The 22,254-nt window shown below is 33.5% G+C and overlaps 1 protein-coding gene across 1 annotated transcript in view; it reads left to right on the top strand.

Moving 5' to 3' along the window:
* The first annotated feature begins 164 nt into the window (after positions 1-164).
* LOC116304552 (dynein axonemal assembly factor 9) overlaps positions 165-22,254 on the top strand; it is a 33,246-nt gene continuing 11,156 nt past the window's right edge. The window contains exons 1-20 of the mRNA XM_089028213.1: positions 165-316; positions 10,061-10,131; positions 11,259-11,271; positions 12,178-12,252; positions 12,562-12,590; positions 12,870-12,994; positions 13,256-13,346; positions 13,873-13,954; positions 14,096-14,201; positions 14,730-14,788; positions 14,997-15,045; positions 17,774-17,832; positions 18,747-18,882; positions 20,094-20,175; positions 20,684-20,726; positions 21,130-21,214; positions 21,439-21,548; positions 21,701-21,740; positions 21,889-22,000; positions 22,147-22,217. Coding sequence (XP_088884339.1) covers positions 228-316; positions 10,061-10,131; positions 11,259-11,271; positions 12,178-12,252; positions 12,562-12,590; positions 12,870-12,994; positions 13,256-13,346; positions 13,873-13,954; positions 14,096-14,201; positions 14,730-14,788; positions 14,997-15,045; positions 17,774-17,832; positions 18,747-18,882; positions 20,094-20,175; positions 20,684-20,726; positions 21,130-21,214; positions 21,439-21,548; positions 21,701-21,740; positions 21,889-22,000; positions 22,147-22,217 — 1,527 coding nt within the window. The 5' untranslated portion in view covers positions 165-227. The remainder of the gene's footprint in view (positions 317-10,060; positions 10,132-11,258; positions 11,272-12,177; positions 12,253-12,561; positions 12,591-12,869; positions 12,995-13,255; positions 13,347-13,872; positions 13,955-14,095; positions 14,202-14,729; positions 14,789-14,996; positions 15,046-17,773; positions 17,833-18,746; positions 18,883-20,093; positions 20,176-20,683; positions 20,727-21,129; positions 21,215-21,438; positions 21,549-21,700; positions 21,741-21,888; positions 22,001-22,146; positions 22,218-22,254) is intronic.

The raw sequence follows: 22,254 nt of genomic DNA, 5'->3' as shown, positions 1-22,254 counted from the left end.
GATTTACATATATAATGTGTTCCCCTTTGGCCCCGCTCTTTCTCTATCCAGTCGTTCAAAATGTAAACAAATGTTTTTCACGCGTGTAGTCGGCTTCGCGCAATTTTGGATTTCGCGGCAAAAATACCTTCTAGCCAATCAGCGTTCAAGTAATCATGACGTCACCGAGGGGCCGTTTCCAAGGAAAATGGCGACCATCTCGACGAGAGTTTCCCAACTGCAGTAAAATGGCTGATTTTGCAAGCAAATTACCGTTTCCTATGCCTCTTTTAGCCAAGAAGAAACACAAATACAGCCTTTTTTCGGCTTCTGTCAGGTAAGTGTTTATTTTTAGGGTGTTTTGAGGTGGTTATTGTTTGGTTTCTTGGTTGTCTCCGAGCGACAAACGTGTGACAGCGAGCTTGCGAGTCAACAAATCCAGGACTTCATCCCTCAGAGTGCATTGAAACGTTTTACTTATTAATTACGAGTAAAAAAAGACCTTGATTAGCTAAAAAACCGATATTCAAGGTAAAATTTCAAATAATCTAGGATTTCTTAGGGTTTTAATCCTAGGCACATTTTGAAATTTAATCAAGAAAACCCGTCAAAATGCTCGAAGCGCTCTTAAAAAGAGTGAATGAAAAATGACTTTAAAAAGTACTTTAAAATGAATAAGAGCTCTTACCCGCTTCAAACGAATAATTTTCATTAGATAAATGAGGGAAAAACCAATTAAACGTACGCGTGCAGCAATACCGTGGTTCTTGGTGAAATTTTTCATACTTGAATTGTGCAAACAATCAAGCAGTTCTCGCTATTAGTTTCATAGCCTACACGTGCCGACTTTTTCTTAAAACTATTAAAAGGCGCTTCTGATCATAGCTTAAAGGAAACCGCATTGAAGCAGAGGGTTTCCAAATGCACAAATATCGACTTAATTTACAGCTGTTTACGACCGTGTTTGATGTTAATCTTTATTTACAGAGGCGCTTGCCTGCCAACTTTAACTTGATATTAAATTTCAGTGTAATAGATAATTTCTTAAAATTACCACAGCAACGACTTTTTTTTTTTTGCAATGAGCTTTGTATAAGCAAGCATGCTGCTTATGAATGGCTTGTTTTTGTGTTAAGATGACAAGTTAGTCTAATATTTCACTTTTAGGACTTCTAAGCTTATAAAGCTGTAAATTCCATGTTACCAGTTCTAACTTGCCCGCTATTTTCTTTGATTAGCACCAGAAAAACGATTTCACTAAAATGTTTATTTACAGGTTTTTATATTGATTATGGACAATAGTAATAGTAATTTATTTATATATAGCTCTGATTCCTCAAACTCCAAAAGCATTCACAATCGGTAAAAAAATCAATGGATAAAGAACAAATGTATATCCAACTTATCCAAGACTTATATTCTAACTTCTCTTGAAATTTATTATTCAGCATCCAACATCAAGGTAACAGTCAAACAACTGGTATTTTGATATTGATAATACATAGCGTATCTCTGTGAAATACAACTATATTGCAATCACTCAATTCTAGATTAATCGTTTTATTGAGTTCACAATTAAGTATTAGTGGGGTTTAACCTTGTTATACCTCAACCAAATAATTAACTAGCCAAACAATCTACATTTTTTATATATAACTATAAATTTATATGTATATATACTTTATTACCGTCAAGGTTATCTTTTGAAAATTGCAATGATCTTTTTGGGATAACCATTAGATACAGTATTGTGCATAAATATCTTTTGTAAACAAGGTGTTGAATATGCTTTCTTTAAGTCTCCAGAACTAAAGCTGTCCATGTGTTTTCAGTTTTATTATTGAATATTCAAGACTGAATATTAATACCTCTTATACCCTGTCTTGTTCCTATTATTGTTTATATTCTGTGGCTTCTGTCATTTTCTGAAAGACTTTTGTTTTACAGTTTGTTTTTCAAAACACGAGCGAAAACTGTATCCAGTTACAAGATGTGTCATTTTTTGTTTTTAATTAGCAAAGAAAAAACATTGAATACCTGCTGTAATGATGAATTTTCTTCATATCCTTTTGGGATTTAGGCTCTAAGTTTGGATTAGGAAGTGTAATGAATAAGATAATAAGAACTGTTAAAGAAATAATTACATTACTAGAAAAGAAGAAAAAAGTTCTCTCAGCGAGAGACATTTTACTAAATCGAACCTGTTCAATACTTAGCCTTAGCTAATCGATGTCATTGTGCCAAAACTTTATTGCTTTTAAAAACATTATCAAAATTGTAAGCTGATGTTGTTTTTAAACTAACGAAAGCTAACCTAGTATATCATTTGCCTTGAAAAGATCCAACATGTAAAATCTCCTAATGGATGAAAGATATTTTAGATATTCACATCCATTAAGACAATTTTGTCGTGTAACTGTATAGCTAAGGTCAACCACATGACAGTCTTCTTGCCAAATACTAGCTGTCTAGACCCATTCAGTCATGGTCAGGGAATCTCCTAGTGTTTTTGGTGGAAATCCATTAGATTGGTCTAGAATATATGTAAAATTGCTATCTGATTATGATTTATCTGCCAGTAGACAGAAAAGGTTTATTCAACTCTTTACTAACATTTATTTATTTATTGATAGACCATAGAATGGTCGACAGTGTCATTTTACTACCACTACCAAATAGCTTCATTTTTATTTTTATTTTCTACCTCATTTATTAGAAAATTTCTTATTTGACCTATATCATGCTAGCATAACATTATAAGAGTTTACTATTGAATTTGTCGCAACAATAATAAATATTTATAGTAAAATTATTGCAAACTTTCAAAAAGATTGTCCTTAAACTGTCAAAGATATAAATTTTTGAAACTAAGCATGGGAAGGTATTTGGGAAACACATGTGTTAGAGGTGAGAGTTCTCACTTCTCATCAATGCAACCCGTGTTTGAATCCCACTGGGCTTGGTGTTGTATCTGAGTAGAGTTGCTCGTTGGTTCTCTCCTTTGCTTTGAAGTTTTTCTCCAGGTTCTCCAGTTTTTCTCCCTCTAAAAAAATCGACTCATAAATAAATTAAAAACAAGGACAGCCAAGTATATTTGAAAAGAAATGTATGTGGACTGGCATACAATACCGGTCGTTTCAAGAAGTCATATCTTTGTCAGTCAACAAAGTCCAGGATTCAAACCTGACAGTCTATAGAGGTGAGACCTGAGTGCTCTACCACTATGCCAACCTTGGTTTCTTATAGATAAATATATTTCATTTCTGTTATACAAGTGCTATATAACAGACACATCATCCAGTCTACACCATCACCTAGCGATTTGCAGTGGAAGTGACGGTCATTCTACAAATGACCTTCAATCGAGAGGCAAATGAATAAGTGTAATTTAATATATTTCTTGTACATTTGTAGCTATTCCTTTGGGAGGTTAAAATGAAGTGTCAGCCATGTTGGGTAACATTGCCAAGCATACACTGTAACACATGGTTTTGTGTACTATTGTTCCATTTTGCCTTTGTTCAATTGTTCGCATAGGAATGACTAATAAGAAACATCTGAAAATAGTCCTCAAAATTATTATATTAGGCAAACAAATTCCATTGTATTCTAATTTAGTTTTTACCATTTTTGTGAGTATTTCAAAATGCACATTTTAATTGAAAAAAAAAAGAAGATAAAATGGTGCAAGCAATGCAGGGTATATATATATATATTTGGTAATTCTAGAATAACTTGTATCCTAACTATGACTGACAACTAAATCCTGTTCAAGCATAGAATTTTTTATTGCTTTGGTTGTATATATTTATTCATCAGAAGATAATGCCTATTCTTATTATTGTTTCTAAATTCCTAGTGATTTCTTCATCCTTCCTTCCTAATAACTTGTGTATAATAGGGTCTGGATAGGATAATGAGATTTGGTGGATTCTTAGATTTTTTTGTTGTTGCAGTAGATTTCAATCAATTAGATGATTGTCATACTCCATGTCTTAGAATACAAATCATGGGGGGAAAACGTTCAATCAAATAACGAGCCAGGAAAATTAGAAATGTTCATGATAAATATGAAATGATGAACAGATATATACCTGCATATGATTTATATTAGGATATCTTTATTTATATATTAAACAAAGAGATTTATAGTTGGATAGGTCATTGTGCATAGTTCCACCTTCTCTCAGAGAAATTTATCGGCATCTGGTAACACTAGAATTTTCTATCATATTCTGTTTCATGCTTGAATGGCCACAAAACGAAAGACAAAAGCTAAAAATTGGGGTTTATTTTTTGTTCAATGCATGTACTGGGATTTGTTATTTCTTCTATCATCCTTTTCAGTTTTTTTATTTTCAGTACACCAGTCCGGCGTATTGTTATTTGTCTAATTAGAATAAGTATATTATTATTTTTCTAATTAAAACAAATAATATGGGGTTTGGAACATATTGTCATCCAAATATATATTGAATACGATGTTTTATAGCATTTAACCTTTCAAAATAATTTGGAATGAATTAATTGAATTGTGTCTTAAGAGAGAAAATAAATTTTTTTTGACAGGTCTAAATTCTTTTTGAAGTCTGTCATTTTTATGGTTAATTTTCTATATTAAAAAAAACTTAGAAAGATTCATCTTTAGTCATTTTATTTTTTCTTAGGTTTTCAGCAATACTTGTTTTTGATACCTGGGACCTGCCACTTTTAACAGCTTAACTAAACCTTTGAAAATAAGTTGGAATGAATTAATTAAATACATTCTTTTGACAGGTCTAAATTCGTTTTTAAAGTCTGTGTTAATTTATCTTAATCTAGAAAAGGACAAGAATTGAGAAAGCTTTCTGTTGATTTTAATGAAAGCTCAACCAAATTACCTATTTATAGGTATAGTTATGTTTAAAATGAAAGGATGAATGAAATGAAAAGAGCATATAAAAGAAGAATAAAAGAATGCATGAAGAAACAAAAATTATCTTAAAACTTTGCACTTACAGGCATTTGGACTGTCTGACTAATTCAACGGAAAATATTTGAAGGTGATTTTTGAAATTTAATCCAATTTTCTGTTTTTATATGTAATAATTTTTTTCTTTTATCCTCCAAGTTGAACAATGACACTTCTAAACAGCGGCAAAAAAGATGTAAAAATGATTAACAATCATCTACTGTAAGTGAAAATAAAATAGTGAGTAACTCTGAGTGAGTAACTTTTTTTCAACTGCCTCTGGATAACTTCCTCAATTAGAGAGCTGAGCTTAATAAGTGTTTCCACTTCTACAATTTAAGTCATTAACTGCATGATTGAAAGTTTTTGAAGTGGTTTAGTGAGCTAAAAAAATACTATTATTGTCATTATTTCTAGTTAAAATTCAAAATATAATCTTACTAGTAATTTCCTTGAAGCTAGCTCTGAAATAGGATATCCAGATCCAATTTTCAGGCAGAGTGATAATATTTCATTTTGCTAAATTTAAGTAAAATTCAGTTTCTTTAAATTAATTTAACAACATTTAATATTTTAGGTGTGAAATATGGTTGTTTTAAATGATTTGATCCAAGCAATAGATTATTCTAATTTGATGTTTTGTAAAGCCATGTTAACAAACTTTGAACCTTTGGGGGAAAAAACCTCAAAATATCTGGAAGAAGTAACAATTCTTTCTCAAAGGTGAAAGTCATGGAAAAAAAACACTCCAGCAATGCTGTCTTATTTTTCAAAGTATTTATGAATTATATTAATGATGACGAAACTTATCTGATACAATCTGGAAGCTTTTAGCCTTTAAGGTGTAACTTTCATAAAAAGGACTGTATCCAAATCTTCATTGTACTCTTTATGCAATAGGATGGAAAAATAAGAACTAATACTGAGCCTTTAATGTTGGGTTTAAGTCAATTTATATAAGACCCATGTACTGCAATACAGTAACCTTCACAAAGATATTGAATGAATATTTAGTGTCATAAAATTTACATGTAGCTGAATAATCCTCATATTTATAAATCTATTCCAAAAAATCCCTTTGCATTAATTAATTTTACACTGTATTGTTTTTCGCAGTATACTGTAGATCTAGATAAATACAGTTTAGAAGCTAAACCTTTTTCAAGGCTACTGTATTTCTACATGGTACAAAAAAAATGTTGAATGACAACGCTCAGTGGTATATCAATTTATTATATGCCACTGCAGCTGTTGAGGATTTTTGATAGACGTTATGTCAAAAGAAACCCATTATTCCAATCCTTTTAATTGTCAAAATCTTTCCACTAGATCAACAATGTGTATTCATTGTTAGTAGCAATATGGCCTTGGGCATTTCATATCAAACTGAATGAAAAGTCTACCAGTCATCTCTGCTAACAGTTTTCTCTCATAGCTTTGAAAGTGCTTGCATTGCCTAAAGCATATTTTCATAGCTTAATCAGGGGTTTTATTATGGGTCGGGGGTTGAGAATACTCTGGTAATAATATAATAATAATAATAATATAAAGAGGCTTGTAAAGCGCCTATACAAGCCGGTTCTAGGCGCTGTAAAAAATAATAAATAAATACAGTACAAACATAGATTACAAATCATAAGCAAGTCTAAATAAATAAGTCTTAAGTTCAGTTTTAAAAGATTCAAGAGAGGTATTGTTCCTCATAGGATTAGGCAGAGAGTTCCACGACACAGGAGCGGCAACGGTGAACGAACGATAACCATAACACTTTAGATTAATATACGGTTTTACAGACAGCAATACTTGAGACGACGAACGGAGATTACGAGCAGGACAATATCTATTTATTAATTCTTGAATGTACATAGGAGCAGAGCCATATAGAGCTTTGAAGGTCAGTAGGAGAATTTTAAACTTTATTCGATATTCAATAGGAAGCCAGTGCAGGTTGATGAGAATAGGAGTAATGTGGTCGCGTTTCTTGGTTAGAGTTACAAGGCGGGCAGATGCATTTTGTACAGATTGAAGACGGTTAATGAGGTATTTCGGAAGGCCAAATAAAATAGAGTTATAATTGTCAAGTTTTGAAGTTATGAAAGCATGAACAAGGATTTCAGTGGACTTTATGGAGAGATATTTATGAAGTTTAGCAATGTTACGAAGATGAAAGAAGGCAGTTTTGCAGGTGTTCTTTATATGAGGTACCATGGTGAGAGCAGAATCAAATGTGACACCAATATTTCTAGCTTGAGTACAGGGGACAATTTCATCAGGACCAAAAAGAAGATTTTGACTACAGTGTTGAGGATTATTCAAGGAAGAGAAGATGAGAAATTCTGTTTTTCTCTTGTTTAATTTCAACTTATTGAGGGTCATCCAAGAATCGATTTCAGATAAACAATCATTGATGTGCTTCATAGTTTCTTTAAAAGACAGGTCATCATTACAGGAGAAAGGGATGTAAATTTGTGAATCATCAGCATACAGGTGGAAGGACATCTTGTGCTTTCGAAGGATATCAGCAACAGGAGACGTATACAGAATATAAAGAAGAGGACCGAGCACAGAGCCTTGAGGAACACCACAATTAAGAGGAAGAGAATTGGAGGATACACCATCAACAGAAACAAATTGGTAGCGGTCGGACAGGTAAGATTTAAACCATTGGAGAGCAGAACCACAGATGCCAAATTTGGAGCGAAGACATTGTAGGAGAATAGTGTGGTCGACGGTGTCAAAGGCGGCAGACAAATCAAGCAACAACATAGCAACACAGTTACGTTTATCCAGGGACTGAAGAATGTCATTACAAACACGAAGAAGAGCAGACTCACAACTGTGATTACGTTTATATCCAGATTGAAATGGCTCGTGAAGGGAGTTAGCTGACAAGTAGTTGTTGAGTTGCACTGCAACAGCTTTCTCTATTACCTTAGAGACCATTTTTAAATTTGAAATAGGGCGATAGTTGGCAAGAATTTCTTTATTTAGGGAAGGTTTTTTTAACAGGCTACGAAGAACTGCAGTTTTAAAACAAAATGGGACAGTACCAGATAAGAGCGATTGATTGACAATGTTACAGATTACGGGCAACAACAAACCAAGATTATGACGTAATAGGTCAGCAGGAATGGGATCAAGGCTACACGACTTGGACAACAGCTTCTTACACATGACGGATAAATCTTCAGCAGACACAGGCAAAAAAGAATCAAGAGTACAATTTTGAGACGGCAGATCGAGCTCATCAAAGACATCAGGATCAGAGGGGATTCGGGATGACAACTCATCTCTGATGTTCGTAATTTTATCGTTGTAGAAATTCACAAACATATTTGCCAGAACTTCAGGCGAAGGAGCAGACGGTAGTTGTGGTTCAGCAGAGCGATGGAGAAGTTTATCAACAGTAGAGAATAGTATTTTATTGTCACAGTCAGAGTCATCAATAATTTTAGAGTAATAAGACATCTTGGAGGAAAAAATCAGTTCTTTAACGACATTACATTGAGCGACATAAAGTTCACGGTCAACAGACAGATTAGTTTTACGCCAGCGTCTTTCAAGTCTTCGTCTTTTTGTTTTGTTTACATGGATTACGTCATTGTACCAGGGTGCACGTGGACGAGACGATATGGTTTTAGTACGAAGTGGAGCATGTTTATTAAGAATATTGGACAGCAAAGAATCATATTGAAGACATAAACCAGACAAATCGGCTACAGGAGATTTACATAACGACGAATCAGCAATATCATGACGAAAAGCGTCCAAATCAATAGAACGGATGTTGCGGTACGACACAGTACGGGATTTAGCTGCAGGCTTGACGACAGACAGCAAACAATGAACAGCCAAGTGATCAGATATTACAGGATCATGGAGAAAATAATTGAACTACCATTAATAGATTAGTCATTTCAAATGTAAAATGTCCACTTGGTCCACTCTCTGGCAGTTGATGATCTTCTCAGAGGACTATTTATTTCAAAACTTCATGAAAAACCTGTTTAAGTAATAGGTCTTACTTGATAATCATAATACATAATTTCGTTTTTTTAATGGAGTTTTAAGTTACGATAGCAAACATAGTTTCTACAGTCTGGATGTTTTGTTCAAATATGAAACAATTGAAGGCAGATTTATAGATCATATATGAATTTAAAATGCTTTTTTAAAATTTGTGGTCAAAAATTTCCCTAAAATGCATTTTCCCTATGATTTTATCTCCTACACATTCATATAATTGATGAATTGATTAATTTTTAAAAAAGTGTTTTATTATATTGTGTAGTTCCAGAAATCATCCATTCCGAAGAGTAGGGGGGTCAGAGAAAGAATGAAAATTACAGAGTTTGTATGGAAGAAAATTGGAATTTCCAGGGGATAGGAGGGTGTCTTAAAAAAATTCCTCCGTGAGGGGGGTATGGATAATTTTTGGAACTACACATTAAAAGCCTTTTGATTAGCAATAATTAAATATCAAGTCGATCCATTCAATTATGAAAATAATTTATTAACATGGTTATTAGAAGAACTATTATGCATAGATACAGTTTCTTTATAATTTAACCCTCCAGCATAAGCAGCAAGACAGCAACAAAGTAGTACTGTTGTAGCTTTTATTTTAATTCAGGGCATTGACTTTGCACCCTAAAATACAAAATACTTAATAATAATAATAATAATAATAATAATAATGATAATAACTTTATTAGTGTCTCTAATCTTCTAGCCGGGCACAAGTGCCCTACTAATCGGGGAGACAAAAAACCTTGATGAGAACATGCACACTCAGTAAAGTGTGTTCATGAATTCTTTTCACTCCTTACTTAGTGTTTCCCCACCTCCTGTTTTGGTCACGTGGGGGTGGGGGCAAGTTTGAAGTAGCATGCATGCTTGCTGCTTCACTCACCCCCACTTCCTGCAAAACCAAGTTAGGGGAGAAAGCCCAACTCGACTGAGGTAGGAGGTAAAAGAGGGACTGTTAACAGTCTAATGAGTTAGTTATGGTGGTAGCAGTGCTACATTTTGCCAGAACTTTATCATTCATTAATTGTTACAATTATAATGCATTTTTGTCACCATGAAGAGAAATCTAATTACAGAATATTTTAATGATTGTATCTGTAGTTGTGCAAGACTAAGAAAAGTACAAAGTATACTCAAATCTGATAGTCTGGATGGAATACTTTGTATCCACGGTAAGTGTACTGTACTTTGATGGGAAAGGACTTTAAAATCTACATTAATAAAAGTCAGATTGAGTTTCAGATTACTGTTATTTTCAATGGGAATGTAGAGTATAATCTATTTATAAAATAAAGCAAATTTATTGAGAAATTTTGAAGCCCCATCCCCCTTCCCTCCCACCCCACACCCCCCTCCCGTAACATTATAATCTAGAGGCGTATGTTAGGGGATTCAGGATCACTTGGTGATTGCCTCCATTGCAAACCATTGCCTCTCGCCTTGAGGTCCAGGATTCAAATCCCTATGTAAGCTGAGTTGGTTGGTTTCGTTTTCTGACTCTGGGATTTTTTCCAGCTTTCCCCCCTCATCTCAAAAACCTAACTAATTCAAACTGTGCTCTTGGGTCATACAATCATGAACTCTATAGCAGCTGCTAGAAGCATCTTCTCATTGCTTTTGGTCAGGGACCATGGAGGGGATAGGGCAGGGGGGCTACAGCCTCCCCCCACTTTTTCCCATTTCCCATACTAGTCTCCTATGTTTTCCAATCTAAGGCCCCCCCCTTTTTTCCCATACCAGTCTCATATGTTTTCCAATTTTTTTATTGTGCTCCACTGCCCCTGTTGGTTCAACCCTATTTAGCTGCTCCACTGCTGTATTTGGGGTGATGAATAGCAATAATTAATTTTTTATTTATTACCAATAATTAATAATAAATTATTATATATATTAGCTCTCCATGCTGTCCAAATTAAGAAATAATTGGACAAAGAAAATTCCAAGGACTGCCAAAATTGGATGAGTCCAATCAAAAATAAAAGTAAAAGCCAATTACAGTTTTTGAAAATTGAATAATAATTATTATTATTCAATTTTCAAAAACTGTCCAACAATGTTATGAAAATAATTGGGCAGTTACCTATATGGGATTAATAGGTAGCTATACAATATATGATTAAATAAGAATACAACTAGTATTGATTGCAAATACCTACCTTTATAAACTAAATTTAAGAACATTTTCCTCTGTGGTCTAGATCACTAATTGTTTAAAAGCTTTCTGAAAAGCTCATTAAGTGAACACATTAATGCTCTTTATCTTAATTTTTTAATCTAATGATCTTATTTTCATTTGTAGGTATTGATAGCAGGTAAGAGAGCTTCCAAATTACTTCATTATTGCTAATGATATCTTTGCTAGTTATCTAACTTCTAGTTTCATTATCTTTTACTGTAATTATGATAGTACTCTTTAGGCTAGAGTATGAATTTTTGTCAGATTATTTTTTTAATGCGTATAGAGTATCACTTGATGATATCATTCGAGTGTAGTCAATATCCTGATAAAATCAACATATGAGTTGAGCATTGTGTGCATAGAATATTAAATAATTTTTAGATATATAATGAGTCCTTTAATGCCCAGTTTCTGCTCTCAAGACCATTTAGGATATTAAATATAAAGCACTAGTATAGCCAAGGACAACTAGGTACTTAAATAAAGAGAGTTTTAATGTTGCCATTGTTGAAAACACTTTAAGTGTGCATGAAAAGAATAAATTGGCAACCCAGTGCATGCTCCATTAAGCTTCTTGTTGTTCCAACTCTGGACTTAAAATAATAGCCATTGCAATCAGTTCCCAGCCATAATCACTGGTCAAATTAGTTAAGTCATACGTACATTCCTCGTTTCTGGCTCAATGTTCCTGCTCAAGATGACTATAGTGGCAAGGTGAAGATTGGACTAGACATTAGTTCAAATTCTGAACGGGAAATTTTCCAAAGACCAGCTGTTTTTTTAAGCCCATCTATTTGATTTAGAAGCTTTATTTTCAATTAATATATTTATAGTCAGTATAAAGTAAAAAGATATGTTGAATGATTAATGCTTTACTCTAACTAATGCTAATAATATGATGCGCACAATGAAGAACAAAAAGCTGCAGTATTATAGCATATCATTCTCTTGATACTTACAGGATTTTTATGGCCACTGAATGCCTCAACATCTTGCACCTTATACAACCTTAACCTAGGTATATTAATATACTTTATAGGTACAACAGTGGAACAAAGCAACTTCTCAATTATTTACTGTTTGGATACTGTGACTTATCTGCAGACAGTATAAGGTATAATATATACTAATGAGTCAGTATAAAAAGAATCAGGATGAGCAATAGATTTTGAAGTACTTCTTTCCTTTGGGAGCACATGCCCCTCATTTTCTAGGGTCTTGAAAGCATCTTTAATTTGTAGTTAATCATAATATTTTTCAGTCTCAGACCTCATCCCCCAGATGGAATGATTCCATATGCAAAAAGTTTTTAACATTTGGATATGCGTCCATATTTTCTTGTTCATTATCTCTGACTTCTTCATTGGTATCAGTTTCATGTCCAATTTTGACATACCTATATTGTATTTTTCATGTTTTTTAGTGTTAGATTGACAGATGAAGCACTTGAAGGTTGGTCCAAACTTTATTCCCTAAGCAACCAGTTTTGAGTGTTTTTCTGAATGGGAAATGATATGACAAATATTTTTTGAAGCCGTACTTTAGCTGTACCATAAAAGTATGTGTTGTTACTGGATGAATTACTGGAAGACAATGTAAAACCATTTCATGGCAGTCAGCTGTTCTCTGTGGTTCTCACCCATATAAAAATTGCTTAATGCAGTACAATAAATATTAATAGTTATTCATACATAAGCATACCTAGTGATATTTCATTTCGATTTGTTTCAGATTTGGTTCTTTTCATAAAGCATGAAAGTGTCCACATTTACTGCAATCCTCTTAATTACTCTCTGATTTTACCCTTTGTTGGACATTGGAGAAACCTGCATCTTCACTGCTTGACTAACGAGGAGGTATATGTACACGTCACAACTGACTGCTTTTATTGCAATCTACTAATTGCGACAACAGTTGCAACATGGAAATCAGGCAATAAGCTATTGTCAATCAGAGTATGTTATATAACATACCAAACAATTATTTATTTGATTGACAATAGTCTATTGCCTGATTTCCCTGTCACAACTGTTTTCAGTTTCTATCAAGTTCCTGCCCATTTGATCTTTGACTAGCAAAAACCTAATAATACTGCTGTCATATCGTTTTCTATGCAGGATGATGACGAGAAAACTGAAGAATTCAAAATCTTGAGTTTTATTTCTATGGTTAAGGGATGTCCTAAGATTGGTATTCCTTATGGCTGTGGTGAGTTTAGAGTTGGAAAATGCATCATGATTATACCCCAAATCAAAATATGGCCATCACTTTAATTTACTATTGTTCTGCACTGATGACTAGCAACTGACTAGCCTCGTGTTCATGAGGGGCTAGTATGAGAGGCTAGTCAGTCAGTTGCTAGTCATTTTGTCACCATATTTAAATTTGGTGCATGATATATATATAATCATATTTAATTTCACATTACCCTATAAATGCATTTTCCTTTAGGACTTTGGTATCAAACATTTTCTAAATATTCATGAATAAAGAAACAGAAAAATAAGCATGTTGGGATAAGGATTTGATAAACCACAATTTTTTTGGTAGTTAGTTTAAAATGTTCCACCACCACTGTTGTCATTGCAAGGGGCATCTTAACTTTCATCATCATCATATTAAAACTACTGTCAGCACCACTACTTAATTGTTTACAATTAGTACAACAAATTGGGTGAAATTAAATAATATGTTGAACGATGATATAATATTTTAACTATGCTCTGTTATACAGATCATGTGCAAAAGCCGTTTGATGTTTTTGTAATTGAAAAATGGCCTCTTGTTCAAGCCTTTGCATTGGAAGGGTTTGGTGGGTAAGTCCAACACTATTGATTATACAGATGTAGCATCGAAAAACATTTCACTGTAATATTAATGATACCCTTAACAGGCCTGCAATGGAATTTGATCCTTTGATTAATTCATATGATTATTTCTTTTCTTTTTCATTTCAGTGGTGGTTTCTTTACCATGGTTCATGAGATTGTAGATGTAACTTCTAAATTGAATTCTGTGTATGGATCTCTTGACCCAGTCACAGCAGAAATACTCATCACTCAGGTTTGCAATTATCAGATGATATTGCTTAATAAATTTGTAGTTCAATCCTAATTAACCCCATCCCAATAGGGAGTGGTGTAAGACATCAGTCTATAAAGCTTTCACATATTTATATATATATACATATAAGTTTTATATTATGTAGCCTTGCTTTATGAGTGATGTAAGGCATCTGACCATCTCATGATTGTCAAATTCAATGCTAAATTTCTTAATAAAAGTTCCATCGCACTCTTGAGACTCTGTTCGCTTTATCGTATGCTTGTTTGCTCTAATGACAATGCTTTTTCGCTTCAATGAATATTCCTTTGCAGTTAATGAACAGCAAAAAGGTGTAAAGAAAGTATTACTGTATCTAGAACAAATGTTTCTCAAACTTCCTTGAAATTCTGGTTTCACTTTATAGAGGGCAATTTCAAAGGCAGGTAGATTATAAGACCAAGAAGAAATGTTTTAAGATTTTTCATTGGGCACTAGCCCTAACTTGTAAACTTTGCATTTCATAATTGAAATTTTTTTCCCCCTTAGAGACTTCCATTGTTTGAACGTCACTGCAAATCTGTGCTTACCAACATTGATGTGGAAAGGTTGGTAAAAATTGATACCCTGTTAAAAAAATGGATGCCTTTTCAGCTTGTATGTACTGTTAGTAATGTTTTTTTCCATTTCAGTCCATGTCTCATTCCCTTGAGAATCATTTTTTTATCTAGCATTATATGGAAAATAAAACTAAAACTAAAATTAAATATCCTTCATCTTATTTCACTCTGACTTTTTTTTTTATTTTTATGGTAGTGGAGTTATCAATGGTCATACCAAACTAACAGAAGCACTCATCAGTGAGGTATGTGCCAAACATTGTTAAACATGTGTTACCATAGCTAATTTAGCTGTAGGTTACCACTGAGTTTATTAATATCCATATACCCAGGGGTTGAATTAACAGCTGGTCATCAGACAATGTCTTGTTAGAATCAGCACTTGTCTGGTCAGATCTTTTCCTAATGCTGGCTATTTTTACACCTTGCATTAGTAAAATGAAAATACACCTAGTAGTAGAATGATGTGAATGCCAAAAATCAAGAATCAAGATACAGTCAGAGAAAACTAATATTGAAGTAATTGGCAGATTAAGGGGGTTCATTGGAACTCCCTTAAAGTGCTTATAAGCCTTTACACAATATTTTCAGAATTGATTCTTCAAATAGTGAATAGTTGATTGTGATAATAATTCGTCATTTGAATGTCGCGTCTTCGAGATACGAAGGTTTATATTTCCAATATGTTAATGACTATGACATAACATAAGGGATTTGAGTTATTTTGTGGCAACTTTTAATATTGAATGCTGGACATCTTTTTGAAAACAAATTTGTAAGAACCTCTACGTGAGTCACGAGTAAAAGGGCGATGCTTTTAAAATACTGTAATCCAGAACGAGTGCAGTGTTGTATATTAAATGATCCTTTATGTTACGTCATAGTCATTAACATATTGGGAATATAAACCTTCGTATCTCAAAGACTCGACATTCAAATGATGAAATATTTTCACAATCAACTATCCATTATCTAAAGAATCAATTCTGAAAATATTGTGTAAAGGCTTATAAGCACTTTAAATTATAACCATGAAAAATCCCAACCTATTCACATCATAGCGTGAAAAGAGATACAAGAGATTAACTTTATTGAGAATATCTCCTAAGATTAAATTGGATTTTAAAAGTTGATTTTTGCAGTGGGAGGAAATCCAGAGAACCTGGTAAAACCCTGGTAGCACAGGAGAGAACCAGTAAACAACTCTAATCACATACTATATGATACCCTGCGGGACTTGAACCCAGTTTGCATAGCTTTGTTAAACCACTGTCGCACCAACCAAATGACAACTACAAACCCCTTATTGGATCATCTTGATTTTATGCAACCCTATGAAGGACAATTATGAACCCCTGAATTAGAAGCTAGAAGCTTTTTTAATATTTTTCTCCTAACTACAGCCCCTTTTTTCAAGTTTGAACAACCCTTGTGAAAATCCTGGATCCATGCTTGGAAGTCACGGGTGGGACTGCAGGTTGACAAGGAGGTTTTGTAACAGGTGTATTTTGACTTTTTTGTTGATGGCATTTCTATGTGACTTATCAGACCACCTAGGGAATGATATATAAGTCCCTTAAGGATTAAGTTGCATCCGACTGTTAATGTATTCTTTTGCCATAGTAGACAATTAGGACAAGATATGCTTTAGATCTAGGAATAAAAGAATTTATTGAATTTATATTTATTTCTTTCCGAATAATATTTATCTTTATTATTATGTAATTTGAGCCCCATTTTTTAGATGAAATGCTTTAGAAATTTTAAACCTATATATTTTTGGTGATTCTATTTAAATTTCTACCTACCTTGCATTTTTTTACCTTATTTTTGTGGCTAATAAATGAATTGATACCTTAATGCCTGGAAAGACTCCAGGCAGACAACTAGACAAAACAACTTCAAAAGAATTTTTTATGCTTTTCTTATCATCGATCATCTTGTACTCCTCAGTTGTATTCCATATAATAATTTGCTATATCACACAAAAAGAATTTCTGAAACCTTGTGTTTGTTATCGCGCAGATGCAAGTATGACATATCACGAATAGCATTACGAGGAGACACGATTGTCTTCAAAATTCTTAGTTTAGCGGTTACTGATGCAAGCTTGTCTTTTTTTTTAGGACTTTCTTATTTACTAGATAAGTGATGTTAAAAAGAATGTTCTTTGTATAATTTCTTCATGCTTGATTAAACATGCTTGTTTTTTCAGTTAAATGGTATTCAGTTATTATTTGCACAATTTTTAAACAAAAATAATTATTTTATTCTAGTTTAAAATTTCATTTGATATCAACCTAATATTATTCATGTGAATACCACAAAATTAATTCTGTGTCTCTGTATCACATGAAAGCCTTTCCATGTTTTCTTATTATTGCATGAATGATAGAATAGAAAGAGTTCCAAAAAGACTTTAAAATGCATCTAGATATATACTGATAGTAATTCACATCCACTCTTACTAATATAGTGTTCTGTCAGAGACCTATCATCAGTGTTCACACACTCATGTGTGTACTTAGCTTGTACAAATTATGAATACAAAACTGTTTTCTGTGTTCCTATGTACACACAGAAAAGCTATGTACACTTGTCAAAAACATCAGATCTTAAGCTTGTATGAGTTTACCCTAGTCTGAGAGGAGGATGACAGATAACTTTATTATTCAGTTGTGTGCTCTTTTGTTATTTCCTTTTTCCTGATTATCCAATACTCTATGTCAGTTGAATGTCAAACTTTAGTGCCAGAACATTCATTGGCTCCACTAATGAAGATGTATTCTGGCTAGGCTTGCTTTATTTTTCTATGCAAAGGAGGAGGAGAGGGGTGGGGGGTGAGCTTAGCAAACAACTTAGCAATTGAAAATATTTTCTTGAGTTTTAGAAGTGTATTATTTTCTTAAAACTAAAATTCATATATGCTAGATGCATGGTCTTATATTACTTTTAAAAAATTGTACATTTCAGCCAGTAGTGAGTTACTACAAGCATGGACATATGTCAGACACATCAATTAACACATCAAGGTATGTTGGTTGCACTCTATTTATTGTAATATAGTAAATATTATAGGACTTAAAACTATGTATATTAAGGGATTAAGAGCTGTATTGAACAAGTAAAATACTTGGCAATCTTATGTCCTTATGTCATGTTAAAGCTGAAATCTCTTATGAATATTATCTTACTGAAGTTTTGGAAAAAGTGTGTCATTTAGCTTGTGATCTGCCAGTTGCCCAGATAAGCCATGTAATAAAGTTTTAACAAATTTTTTTTAAAAGTTTATCACAGAAAGCAAAATCAAGATAAAATTTTGGTAATTGTGGTAAATAGGATAAAAAAGTCTTGCATTTTTGTTGTTGAAAATATTAAAAGTATGCCTATTAAGATAAAGAAAAAAGTGCATTATGTCACTACAGATAGATAGATAGATATCTTTATTTAATCTCGATATGTATAATGAGCTGGAGACTCATGCTAAATACATTTCTTCACAGTGGAATCACTCGACAGTTTATACAAATCATTTTCAAAAATGTTATTTTAGTTATGAATGGAGTGAATAACTATTTTTGAATGTGATTGGGAAAATTAAAATACAAAAGCTTAATCATGAAAAGAAAGGAAATTAAAACAAGAAAACAATAAGAAAGAAAAAGGACAGGAAAGGGGTAAAAAGAAAGGAAAGAAATTATATTAAAGAAAACACAAAAAAGTTAAATTAAGAACAATTAAAGAAAAAAACCAAAAACATTTAAAATCCTTTGCTTCATTGAATTTTTTCAACAGTAAAAATATTATTATGATGGTTTTATAACTCTCATATTATATTTTATGGTTAATTGTGGGCAGCATCTCAGTTCATAATTAGAATAAGTTTAATATTCTCCTGACAAGCTTTTCTAAAAAGTGTCCAATCTGTTATTTATTGTCCTTGTAGTATTGAAGATCAGCCAGGGCCTTTTGTATTGTTTGGGGTTAACACAACAAAGAAGGTTCTTGATGAAGTGAAAACTAGACATAACAAAGGCTGTTTAAGTTCCTGTGGTATTTCTGGATCACCAGCTAAGCATATGGTTTGTATATTTTGTTAGTAAAAACACTTATCTGTACAAACCCATCAGACGGGTACTAATTAGGTGATTTGTATTATTTCATCTCTAAAATGCCCTTGGGCTTATTTTTTCGGTTTCAAATTATCCTCTCTCTGCTTTCTCTACTCTAATCCCTTTCCCATTTCCTCCTATTCACTCATTCCTATCTTTAATTGCTGCTTTGTTTTATCATTTTATCTATTTCTTCATTATTTTAACTATATCCATTCACTGACTCATCTATTCTTGCTTCCATTCATTTATTCATTCACTGACCACCCCCCTGCTCACCCATCCATCCATCCACTGACTCATCTATTCTTAATTCCATTCATTTATTCATTCACTGAGCACCCACCTGCTCACCCATCCATCCATCCACTGACTCATCTATTCTTAATTCCATTCATTTATTCATTCACTGAGCACCCATCTGCACACCCATCCATCCATCCACTGACCCATCTATTCTTGCTTCCATTCATTCATTCACCCACTAGCCACCCACCATCTCTCCCACCATCTCACCCATCCATCCATCCACTGACCCATCTATTCTTATTTCCATTTATTTATTCACTGACCACCCACCTGCTCACCCATCCATCCATCCATTGACCCATCTATTCTTACTTCCATTTATTCACTGATTGCCCACCAGCTCACCCATCCATCCATCCACTGACCCATTTATTCTTACTTCCATTCATTCGCTGATCACCCACCTGCTCACCCATCCATCCATCCACTGACCCATTTATTCTTACTTCCATTCATTCACTTTACTAGCCACCCACCAGCTCACCCATCCATCCATCCACTGACCCATTTATTCTTCCATTCATTCACCCACCAGCTCACCCATCCATCCATCCACTGACCCATTTAGTCTTACTTCCATTCATTCACCAATTGGCCACCCACCAGCTCACCCATTCATCCATCCACTGACCCATCTATTCTTACTTGCATTTATTTATTCATTCACTGATCACCCACCTGCTAACCCATCCATCCACTAACCCATTTATTCTTGTTTCCATGTATTTACCATCAGCCATTGATTCATATTTTTCCTCTACCCGTCCATTCTTTTCATCATCATCATAATTATCTGTGGTTATGGTAATAATATAAATCCTTAGTCACCTTGATTTTGATTGCTAGATTATTTTTATTCATACACCCTTCAGGTTTGCTATGCCACAGATCCAAGAGATATAATATCATGTGTCAGGACATACTTCTTTGCTAATGGCTTCCTACCATACTCAGGTTCGTACATAGACTGATTGAAAAGAACTAACTGTATTGAAATAGTGATGTAATGAAGAAATAGAAAATGCGCTTGCGTGCTGTGTGCAGTCATGGCATAACATGAGATAAGTGTTAGGAGAAGGACGACGCGTATCTCATTTCTCGAGTGTTTTGCCAGTCCCCAAGTCTTTTATGATGGCGCACAGCACAGCAAGTGAGTTTTTTATTGCTTTTATGAAAAACAAATTACAATAACTGTTATTTTAGATCTCAATGATGCAACAGAAAGTGTGCGCAGGTGCTATGTGCTCTCATAAAGCACACGCTCCAGACCAATCAGAATGCGACATTCATAACAGTTATCTCATAATACAAATTAAAGTGCTTTCACTATCATGTACCTTTGCTACCAATCATTGTACTTTCGCTAGCATGTTGAATTCCATTTGCTATCAAAGGGAATTGGAAATTACAAACCTAATCAGTTCCAAGTTTTTAATCTTATTGTTAATACATTATTTTTCAGAAGACACAACTTCAAATTTGAAAATACAAAGTAAAGACCTCAGGTATAGTTTGTAATTGGTATAATTATTATTTATGATGCATAATAGTTTTTGCTGTATCATTTACTAAGAATGATATCGACATGTCTGAAATTAGAAAACATTGCAGTAAAATTGAATTAGCCTATAAAGGATCATAAAGCACCCTAAAACAGTAGTAGATGGGAGTTGTAGCATCTCAATCTGTCTCTCCTCAGTATGTCTGTTGTAGTGGTTGACTATGTGTATCATGTTGTAGTGGTGGTGTGGTTTACTGCTCGCCTCTTGCCGCTGTGCTCCCGGTTCGAGCCCAGGCTCAGACTGGATCACTTGTGAGTTAAGTTTGATGGAGTGATGGTTGTAAAATATAATTTTTTTGACCACTCATTGCTCTTACCAACTGAGTCACTTTTTTGTTTTTGTGCAGGTTGTTGATAGATTTGTACCTGATTGCTGTTAGCGCATTTCTTGAAGGCATTCATACATTTGTACATACTCAAGATCTTATGAAGGTTTGTCAACATGACCACAAAATTTTTATTCTGCATGTAAAATGTTATGTTATGTTTATGTTTCTCTGCGCCTGTCAGATTACTGCCCATGGTTATAACCTTCATAAGGAACAGCATGCATTACACATCTGTACTGACATGATAAAATCTTTTTTGAATTTTAAGTGACTGACAATTTACGATAATTGTAAGCATATCTATACCATTATATCTATTATTAATAGGCCAAGGGTATTGTTGACTCCACCCTTAAAGATGAAGTAAACAAGAAGAACATCTCGGGTGGTCCAAAAGAAGTGAAATTCTCTGTGGAAGCACAGGATGTTCTAGGAAGGTACAGATTGCCTTTTTATTGATGCGTGGATGATGATGGTGATGATAATGGTGGCGATGATGATGAAGATGACAATGACAATGATGATGATGATGACCTATGGCTTATTTATTAGGCTAATTTAAAACAGCTTGAATGATCTAATTTCACAGGAAAGGTGAATCACAATATAGTAGTCCATCAATCAATAAGGTAGGCACACATTGAGAAATAAATTAATCCATTAAACGTTTTCATCCAATCCTATTTTAGGTTTTTAAATCTTTAGGAACAATATCCAGAACTAAGAAAAATGCAATGTATATCATTTTAAATTTAAAAAGAAAACTTGTTTTTTCAGGCATGCCTCTATCTATATGATATACCAAGCATAGAGCATCCTGGAAAAACACTGGGCTCTGTTGCATTTGGAGAGACGTTTCTGAACTCCGCCGTAAAAACTCTCAGCAGAGGTAAAATATTTAATTGTTACTTATGTTCAAAAATTGCCATTAAAAATTGTCTTCATATAAAGTCGAGTATATTTTATTTAGTTAAAATTTTGTAGTTTAACTAGTACTTTACTAATGGACAGATGTATTGATCTCTCTTGATTCAGATGGTACTACTGAGTGGAGTTGTAGGCATGTGATTCTTACTGAAAATGTGTCAAGATTTGCCTCTTGGATGGTGAGTCTAGTGTTATTAATGGCTGTAATAACTGTAC

The sequence above is a fragment of the Actinia tenebrosa genome, unplaced genomic scaffold (genome assembly GCF_029948245.1).
Source record: "Actinia tenebrosa isolate PJP-AT-01 unplaced genomic scaffold, QUT_ActTen_1.0 PGA_scaffold12__29_contigs__length_12842862, whole genome shotgun sequence".
Classification (NCBI taxonomy): Eukaryota; Metazoa; Cnidaria; class Anthozoa; order Actiniaria; family Actiniidae; genus Actinia; species Actinia tenebrosa.
Note: the sequence above shows the minus strand (reverse complement) of the source record. Positions and strands in the feature narration are given on the sequence as shown.